At 35.1% G+C, this 10189-nt stretch overlaps 1 protein-coding gene across 3 annotated transcripts; it reads left to right on the top strand.

Moving 5' to 3' along the window:
* Window positions 1-2706: 2706 nt before the first annotated feature.
* LOC105053914 (polyadenylate-binding protein 2) lies at window positions 2707-9405 on the top strand. 3 transcript variants are annotated; one of them, XM_010935255.4, is made up of 6 exons: window positions 2707-2911; window positions 3007-3109; window positions 5091-5161; window positions 7696-7887; window positions 8000-8127; window positions 9051-9405. In XM_010935255.4, the coding sequence occupies exons 1-6, from the start codon at window positions 2786-2788 to the stop codon at window positions 9097-9099; spliced, it is 669 nt and encodes a 222-aa protein (XP_010933557.1). In that variant the 5' UTR covers window positions 2707-2785; the 3' UTR covers window positions 9100-9405. The 3 variants fall into 3 exon arrangements, with proteins under 3 accessions (XP_010933557.1, XP_029123121.1, XP_073101703.1); XM_029267288.2 differs by lacking the exons at window positions 2707-2911; window positions 3007-3109; window positions 5091-5161 and adding an exon at window positions 6264-6380; XM_073245602.1 differs by lacking the exons at window positions 2707-2911; window positions 3007-3109; window positions 5091-5161 and adding an exon at window positions 6426-7099.
* Window positions 9406-10189: the final 784 nt, after the last annotated feature.

Genomic DNA, 10189 nt, shown 5'->3' with positions numbered 1-10189 from the left:
AAAACATCTAAAATATAATACATTAATTATTTGAGGATGTCAAGTGGCTGAGTTGATAATATTCTCTCTCTTGATGCAAGAAATCTAAGGATCAAATCCTGCTCTCTATCTGATACCATTCCAAACTTTCACTTATCCTAGTTCTTTAAAAAAAAAGAAAAAGGGGCAAAAAAAAGACTCTTATCCTTCAACTTTCATACTTGAAAGCCCATGCATTCATATTTTACTTTCTTCCATGCCCACACCTTGATTCCCTGTTCGCACCTCTATTTTTATCTCATGCTTGCCTGTACGACCGGCACAAAAAAGAAAAAAAAAAGAAAGAAAGAAAAGAAAAACTACAATTGACAAAAAAAAAAAAAATCATCAAACGGATATGGCAAAGATGCAAAGGCAACATCACTTGTACAAAGACCCCTACTCTATAAAGCAATTCATCTGTGACGGTTACGTAATATGCTTCTTTTTAAATGCAATTTTTATGATTTTCTTTATGCTTTATAGTAACAAAACTAAATCTAATCTATCTATATGAAAGTATTTCTTTCAACTTATGTTTGAAAAAGGAAAAACCTCTTGATTCTTAACTTCCTATCACGAGGCATAATATTGAATGCTTTTCATGATTTACAATATCCCATATGCGTATAATTGTAAATAAAATTTCAGTGTTTCAAAAGTTTTACAATTGTGGATTAAATGATAAGCAAGGATCTCCTTGGCACTGTTGTTGCTTTTGCATTTTTGTTCTTCTATGAATTAGTGTAATGCTAAATTAAAATTAATGTTAAAAATAGCATTGCACAGCAATTGTGCTATTCCTAATTGCTTTTGTTTTTACTTTTTTTTGAAAGTAATAATTTTTCATACCAAAAGCTCTAAATTTTTTATAAATAATTTAAAAAACTTTCACCATACATGTTTGGTCTAATTCATTCTCCTCTTGGCTTTTAAAAATGAAAATGAGAAATAAAAGCAAAACATAAGGAATCCTCCATGAACTTTTTTCATCTACATGTTAAGAAACATGCATGTCAATCTAAACATGATTTTGTATGGAAAATGCTAGGCACCCATTGGTTGACAACCTAAAAGTTGCATTTCTTCTATATGATAATGATAATAGTCAAATATTCATCTTTCTCCAATCCTTGTTAATATAATCACAATCATTCAACAAGTGAGATCAAATTCATGAAAAAGACCAATATGATCTTTTGTGCACATCCAGTTGCTCCATTGTATTTTTAGATGCACAATCATGATAGATCATATGGGATCCCATGCAATTATTTAGAATCATGCCGTTTGCTTGAGGACATGATCAAGTGTTTGCATGTGCAGAAGACCATGATAGTTCTTTTCACGAAAGACTTGATCTACCTCTTCAACAAAATACATTTAACTGTTAGGATTGATGGTAAAAGATAATTTTATCATTTTAGTGCAATCAAAAACATGATCATATTAGCCTTTATATATATATATATATATATATATATACATACATAATATAAAAATCTTCAAAGATTTATCTTTATTACACTTTTATTTAATAGTTTGAAAACCTACACTTTCATCCCTAAAATATAATGGCATAACCTAAAAAGTTGTAGGATTATACAATAACCAAATTATCCCCTGTGATGTAACAAAGTAAAGTGATGATAGAATACAGTTCAGCAACATCATAGTCTCCCATTCGGACATCGATGTTCTTGGCCTCTCCTATGCCTTTCGTGGAAAATGAAACCTAACCTTCTGAGAATGAATCTAGTTTTATTGGATTTAAGGATTTTTCAACATATAAAATATAAATAAAATATTTTTTTAGAAATATTTATTAAAAAAATGATAAATTAGGAAAAACTATGTATTTGAGTTTAAATTTAAAAGTAGCTACTTACTTGAGTTTTAAGTAAAAATAACTACCTATTTAAAATATAATTTAAAAGTAATTATCTAAACAGGGATAAAATGATCCAATTGCTCTTACAGTTATAAAGCAATACTATACTTTTATAAAGTAATACTATACTATTATAAAATTATACTGTATTATTATAAAATAATACTGTATTATTGTAAAATAATATTATAATAAAAAAATACTACACTATGATAATGTAATACTATTTTATTGTAAAAGAATATTATACTAGTATTATACAATAAAGTAGCGCTACGTTATTATAAAAGAATACTACACTAATATAATATAATACTAATTTGTTATAAAGAAATACTACACTAATATAATATAATATAGCAATACTGCATTATTATAAAGCAATACTATACTAATATAATATAATACTATCTTATTGTAAAGGAATACTACACTATGATAATATAATATTGCAGTATTTTAAAAGATGTAAGGGTATAAAGATTATTTTAGCTAAAATGAGTAGTTGCTTATAATTTATATTTTAAATAGATAATTATTTTATTTAAAATTTAAATGAATAGTTATTTTTAAATTAAAAATATAGTTGGAAATTTATCTTTAATTATCTATAAAAAATGTAAATTACCGGATAAGTTTTTTAACCCTCTCAGAATACCCAAAATGCCCCTTTGCCTAACGCATCCATCCCCCCTTTGAGGTCTGGCAGGGGCCGCCACCAACTTGTCATCCATGCCGGAAATACCCCTACCGCCACGTAAAAAATATATATACCTCGGTCCCCTTGTCCACCTCCCCACTAGGTTTTCTTTCGTCCTATATAAATTTTCCACCCCAAAGCGGCAGTATTTGTAGCAGCGGCATCGAGTGGCAGCGATGGACCCCCACGAGCACGACGTCTACGGCGACGACATCCCCGAGGAGGAGGGCGAGATGGAGACCGACGAGCAGGAAATGGCCTCCGCCGCCACCGCCGAGGACGAATCCACCTCCAAAGAGGAGGTCCACTTCTTCTCTTATAATCCCTATCTTTGTGCCTTTTTTCTAGGGTTTATGTGAGCTGAACTTTTCCTTCCGATCTTGCGGCTGTGATCCAGAATATAGAGGAGATGAAGAAGAGGATGAAGGAGATCGAGGACGAGACCGGCGCCCTCCGGGAGATGCAGGCCAAGGTCGAGAAGGAGATGGGCGCCGTCCAAGGTACTCTCTCCCCCCCCCCCCCCCCCCACTTCTTTTAAAGATTTAGAGTTTCTTGTCTGTTCGGGTGCTTGCTTTTTGATTCGGATTCGAGGGTTTTCTTTATGCAGCACAAGGGGAACTGTTTAGTAGCGTTCGATTTCTCTATAACGTTGGAGTGTTTCGTAGCGTCTGCCGAGATATTTGTTTTCCTGTTCTTTTGATCTAAAACTCTGTATGAACTGCTCCTGTATTCATATGGCAAGTCATTCTATTGGTTCAAAAGGTCACTTTTTCCCCCTCTCTTTCGGTCAAACGAGGGGATTAGAGAAATTTTTGGGAGCTAACTAGTAGTTGGTCGGGCCTGGATTAGGCTTGAACCTCAAGATTGAGGTTGGTGCAGTTGGGCTAGGCCAGGGCAGCCATGTCGATAATTCATCACAAACTATAGATTTATGAAATTCCCGGTTTATGATTTTTACAATGCAAGATCAATCATCTTAATAAATGTTGAAAGCGAGAAAGAATATGTTTTCCAATTTTTTTTGCAAAGATCTATTTCTTGAATTTGGAGATTTCATGAAATATAAATGTTATTTTTTATAGTTTCATATGAAGTTAGTTGCTGATACAAAGAAATTGTATACATCTTTTTACTTAAGAGTATAAGCATCTGAATGCTTCACTTTATCAAAAATTGGAAGATCTAGTTTTCAGTTTCAATACAAACGCTTATTACAGGCCAAATTATTACCTCGTAATTAAGTTCTGCTCTCTTAACTAAGAAAATGGGGAAAAGTCCTGGGGCAAAAAAATAAGTAACCCAAAATTTCTCTATATACCCAAATGTATTTCTAATTTTGCCTTCTGTGGCTTATATCAGCCTGCTTCAACTGAAAGCTCCAAGATAATGTGATTCGGTCCACTTCCAGCTCAAAGAAATGCATTTCGGCTGAAATATTTCCAGCCTTTCTTTTTGATATCAAAATAAAGATGCAGTGTGTAGGTGTATCCTTTTTGTTAGAGCATTCTCTCATTGTCGAGTGGTGTAGTAGGGGTATTGGGACAGCATATGGACTATATGATGGATGAAGGTTGGAAGGACTGACATGGGACTCAATGATACTTATTGATGTCATGGGTTTGTTGTGAATAGGTGAAATGAAAATTGCAGCAAAGCAACAGATAGGAAGAGTGTGCATCTTTAGTCAAGGAGGAAGCAAAAAGAACCTTGAGTTAGCTTTTTTTTTTTTTTTTTTCAATATTATTTTTTTGCCTTCAAGTTCTCCACTTAGTGAATACATTAGTCTAAAAGTATTGGCAAATTGGGACTGCTTTGCTTGACAAGGAAATGGAAATCTTTAAGCAAGTGAAGAAGTGACCATGCTATATATATTTCCAACTGTTTGTTATGATGGTTTTACCAAGTACTGGAATTTCTCCTTGTTGTTTCTCCATGTATTGAATCTGCTTTCTAAGCAGTGATCTTTTGATAGAAGCTTCTATTCCAGTAGTCTATATGGATCCATCAGTAATACGGTGGTGGAGTCTATCATCCAAAGTATAAGTGTCTGTTATCTTTATTAAATAACCAATCATTGTATTTTAGAAGCTTCTAGTGCAATTACAACTACTGTTTTGATGACTGTACATTATGATTAACAAAGTCCATGAACAATTTGAGAATTTGACTGTTAACTTTTAGCCCGTCCTGATGTACTTTGCCATGTTTGTGGATTGCATATGAAAGGTGTCTTCCAAGATCTTTGGTCTATTTTGAATTCTGGAGATGTCAGCAAGAATAAAATTCTGTTATGCACTCTATGATTAGTGCTTGCTTTTTAATATATGCTGCATACAGTTGTGAGTGCAGACAGCTTGCAATGCTAGTACATTTACTACCTCTTTATCTTTTCTTGGTATGCTTGGATAGGATGTTCACCTAGATATATTCTGCTTGGCATACCCTAATCTTTTCCTTTTTGTTGATCTGAATCATGCATAGATTCTTCTAGTGCTGCTGCAACCCAAGCTGAAAAAGAGGAGGTGGATTCTCGTTCAATCTATGTTGGTAATGTGAGGTTTTCTAATCCCTGTTTATTGTTACTTTTATCTTTTTTCGCCTCTTATCCCTTTATTTATGCCTCTATTCATGGTTCAAGTAGCAAACTGATACAGTGAAGGTGGGTCTCAAACTGATAGAATGACAGTGTTTTAGGTTTGGCGCTTAACACTGGGGAAAGCCACAAAGGATTTGCATATGGTTAATTGAATTTTGGAGCATGAGAACATTGACTAAAGCAAATTTTTTAATTAAAATAATTGAATGTAGAGGAGGGGGAGGGGTTCATATAGTTGTTAACTTTGTTACTTTTGTTTGACTAGGATAAGTAGAGGCTACCTTCACTGATAACCTGATCATGTGGATAAAATTTAGGTAGTCCAGATTTAAGGCAATAACACAATATTAAGGTATTAAATTCTTTACATGTACAAAGGGTGGGGCAGCTGACTAACTCTCCACACTGTTATTCTTCCTCGTCAATTTATTTTGTCTGATGTACTTTAATTTATTGAAGATATTGAAATCCATATCTATACTAGGACTGTTGATCTGACAGCAAAACTAAATAGCTCTCTCTCTCTCTCTCTCTCGCCCTGTCTCTCCAATTCAAACAATCCCATGTTAGATAGATCTGAATACTGGTATAAGATGTTATTAGTACCACCAAGTTTTGATCCCTTGCAAACCCATGCATATAACTTGGACACAAATATGTTTGGATGAGCAAAAGATATGCATTTTTTTGTTCAAACAAATAAACCTGAGTGATACTGTGGTAACAGAGCTCAAAATACTTGATATTATACCAACTTTGGGCTGAAAACATCTTATACATAAGGAGTTATGCTAAGAATTTTGTGACTGTACAAAGTATCTAAGTGTTTTTGCTAAATTTTGAAATTTTAGCTTTAATATACAATATTACAATTTCCTTCTCTCTAAGCAGTTTCAGGAGGTTCTATCAAGGTTGAAATAATACAGTTGGTGTATATGAAGAATTTTAAGTTATCTTACAAGTGTCTCAAGATCACTGAGTATTCTGAATGCTGACACTCTGAAGATCAACAGAACATTCTTAGTGTCTGTGTCCCTATATTTTTAATATTTCACTACTGACAGATCAACCCTGACATTCTATATTGAATGAGGAGACGGATGAAGAGTTTGGTGTTTTGGAGGAGAGGCCGTGATGGAGAATGTGGAACCATTTAGTGCATGGGATATGAGCTAGTAAGTATTAACCATATTTTTGGCATCCGGATTAAAAAAATAAATAAATAAAGATGGGCAGGTCAAAACATTCAGTATTTACTTTCTATGATGAGTGGTTACCTTTTTCTTCAGAGAGCATGATTATTAGTGAAATGGAATGGAATCATCAAATGATCAAATATTTATTGGTTAGTTGCCTTGCAGACTTACCAACATTAGCCAATGCTGATATGTTTTTGATGCCTGTTTTACATAAAATGTTCCTGGATCATTGATCCACCGAAATTTTTTGACTCCTTGAATATATTCTAAGAACAGACCTTGCAATTCTTGAGTGATTGGCATGGAGTAGGTTCTCGTTGTGATATCCTTAAGCTTTGAAAGAAAGCTCAGCAATTGTGCAGTTCTCACGTGTTCTTGCAGTTATGGTCGCATTACCTGTCGGGTGATATGGTGCGTGCTTGCTCATCAGATATGTGCTTTTAAATTGAGCTTGGTGCTACCTTTGGCAAGATTGTCCCTCTTTTTTAAAAAAGAAAGATTCCATTGTTGGCCCTCCTTTTTTTTTTTTTTTTAAATTTGAATCTGCAGTATAAGTCATATGGCAGAAGTGCCAAGGACTTGCTTGCTATTTGTGTGGGTTCAACTTCATGAATTCTTTTCAGCATTACCGTTCAGACTTTGGAGTCATGTCTTCTCTCAATGTGATGAACGTGTGAAAGCAATGATGTTTCATGGTATGTCTTAGCTTGTTTCTTATGACTGTTGGAAAGCTGTAGTAGCTTGTTGATTGGGCTGCTTCATATGTCCGCTTTTTTTTTTTTTCCTTAAGACTTTTGTGTCCTCAATTTGCTTGCTAAAATTGAAATATAATTTAGATGAAAACCATGGAGTATGATACATGTTACTCTTTCTTTCTCCCCTTTTTTTGTTGGGGGGAAGGGGTGAAGGAGTTTTTTTGGGTCATCTAATGTTGTTCGTAATTCAAAGTAGCATGGGAAATGAGTGAGGGAGCAGAAAAGTGGTCCGTAGATGGGTTTCACACCACAATGCAGGAGGGCACTTCAAATTTGGAGAGTGTGTCTGAATTGAATAACAGGGAATTTCTATTTGGTACATTATTGTTTATAAATCTCTGATTCGTTTGTAGTTCTGTGGGGCAGTCTACAAAGTACCCAAGATGCATTTCATTCTGCTTCATCATTTTGTACAGAAAATATTCATTTGATGAGCAAATTCTTTTGTATTATTTTCTTCTTGGATTGGTATATATATAGACATGCATGTCATCTTAGAACTGTTGGTTTTAATTATCTGCCGTCCCCTTGCTCAGGTAGACTATGCTTGCACTCCTGAGGAAGTCCAACAGCATTTCCAATCCTGTGGGACAGTGAACAGGGTTACAATTCTAACAGACAAATTTGGTCAACCCAAGGGATACGCATATGTGGAGTTTGTTGAAGTAGATGCTGTTCAGAATGCTCTGCTGTTAAATGAATCAGAGTTGCATGGTCGTCAATTGAAGGTTCTTGCATTTTTTCTCTTTCTGATTAAAATTAGTTAGTTATGCATATAGACTTTGTTAGTTTATGAGTACAGACCATTTAATATCAGAATCTGCTTTTGGCCATGTGTAGGTGTGTGCTAAAAGAACTAACATTCCAGGAATGAAGCAGTACCGGGGACGGAGGCCTAATCCATATACAGCATTTCGATCCCGACGACCTTACATGCCTCCCCCATTTTATTCACCTTATGGATATGGGTACGAGACTCTGAATATTTTCTTGTTCCATGCTGTTGTATGCTCAAAACACATGTTATTAGTGGCTCTTAAAATTTGAAATGGGGATTGATCGATGCTCGTTTTTTAGTGCTTTTTACATGACCATTTAATTTAAAAGAATTATACCAGTAACGATAAAGACAAAAAATACTTAATACTGTGCAAAAGTTTAATACAATTAGTGCTTTTTAATTCCTAAAAATGCATGGTAACTTCTGATTGGCTGCCATACTCGTACGGGGCCATATTCTGATGGCAACTGAAAACAAAGAATATGTTAGTTATGTAAATCTATTACTTTTCTAGTTCTTATACAACTAAAGATTCCACATAGCCTAGTTACCTGATGAGGAGCAGGTGCCATGATGAATATAAATGCTGAACGGATAAGAGACTAAAGAAAATTTTAAATAATGGAGGACTGAGGTGGGTATGAAATTGAGAATTCAGAGATTCCCAGAGTGAATATGGGACCCTATTTAGAAGACTCCAGTGGCTAAGGAATGAACATCTGGTTTTTATATTTGATGGCACTATCCTTTTCTGATAGTAAAACCCATCCTTTATATATATGTTAGTTGAGCCTTTTCATCATCAATTATCATGTAAAATAATTTTATTTTAGGTAGATTAATAATATAAAACTGGTGATAACTGTATCTTTTCAAGCCAAAGTGTCATGAAATCTGTATACCGACAGGAGTTGTTTATGTTTCTGGACTTCCTGTCTCTTTGGTTTTCTTTCTGGTTGCATCAACAAATATTAATACAGAAAGGGAAGGATGATGGTCCCATAGCAGTATCTAATTGTGGATTGATTGTTTTGTCAACTGGTTTATTGCACTGCTATCTGCATTCTTATCCTCTAGATGACATTTCCTTTTTTCCAAACACTTTACCAGCAAGGCTCCAAGGTTCAGGAGGCCCATGCGCTACAGGCCATACAACTGAAATAGTTGTGTTTTGACTACACGGCAACGACTCCTAGATTCTTGGATCAGGAACATGATCAGATTGAAAGCCAGATTCTTAATGTGTACCTCGATATAAAGAACCATTCTACACACTTTAATTATCTTCTATTGATGGGAATTTTATTGTAACTTGGAAATTGTTCAGGCTTTTGACCCATCCATTCTAACCAATGATTGCTCGGTTGTGGTAAATACAACGTGGAGATGTCACTATAATTATTGTTGTATCTGGATCTATGCATGTTACGTGGTGCATTAGCTTAGAATGGTTAATGTTTTTCCAGAGTATCTTCTGAAGAATGTGATTCTCTTTCTCAGTTGCTAGGTCCCTGGAGGTGCGTGGTGTTTTTTTTTTTATTTAAGCGAAAGAATCTGCTCTCTCTCATCTTGTTGAGAACAGGATGCCCGGGGTTTTATGTGGACGTTTATCTTGCGGATATATTGTCTTTTGTTTTAAAAAAATTGTCGTGGAGTAATTTCTTCATCTGGAAAATTTATTCTTACTGGTTTTCGGGGATGGCGGTTCCCTTTTTCTTTTTGGCATTTCTTTTTTCTATTTCTTTCCCTTGGGTAGTCTGCCACCTGGTTTGGATCGCATGGGATGCAATTTTCCGGTGCCATTGCTTTAGTCCTGTAAGCTTTCATGCCTGGTTTGCCTCCCGTTTGTTGGTGACATTTCACAGGTGCGTTAGGTGTGGTTAAAAATGCTCCATCTGCTGGCGTGTATTGAGCAGGCCACGAGCAAGATTGTGTCAGGGTATTTAGTCTGGAAAGTTTCAGCGTGTACTACATTGCAATGCGAACAAATAGACCTACCTTGTTTAATAATTAGAACAAAGTAGGTCGTTTCGTAATTAATCATCAGTAGACTAATAGCCTGTGCCATGCTACCTGCCGAGTGAAAAGCTTTTCTGAAGCATGGGTGTGAAGCTGTTTGTCTTTTTTTTTTCCCCTCTTTTTTGGACTACCCAAATAGGTTGTAAATATGGGGTGAGGACCCACTTCGTATGTAGGGCTCAGCGCTATGCTGTTGCTATCAATTGTTGTTGAGAAAAATGGGGTGAGAG

This window comes from Elaeis guineensis, chromosome 11, assembly GCF_000442705.2.
Source record: "Elaeis guineensis isolate ETL-2024a chromosome 11, EG11, whole genome shotgun sequence".
NCBI classification, from domain to species: domain Eukaryota; kingdom Viridiplantae; phylum Streptophyta; class Magnoliopsida; order Arecales; family Arecaceae; genus Elaeis; species Elaeis guineensis.
This window is presented reverse-complemented; position numbering and strand designations above follow the sequence as displayed.

Excerpts from the sequence above, each read along its gene's own strand:
- LOC105053914 (XM_010935255.4), top strand. The coding sequence starts at position 2,786 with ATGGACCCCCACGAGCACGACGTCTACGGCGACGACATCCCCGAGGAG. Across the intron at positions 3,110-5,090 it reads GGAGATGGGCGCCGTCCAAG|ATTCTTCTAGTGCTGCTGCA; the intron begins GTACTCTCTCCC and ends AATCATGCATAG. Across the intron at positions 8,128-9,050 it reads TATTCACCTTATGGATATGG|CAAGGCTCCAAGGTTCAGGA; the intron begins GTACGAGACTCT and ends ACACTTTACCAG.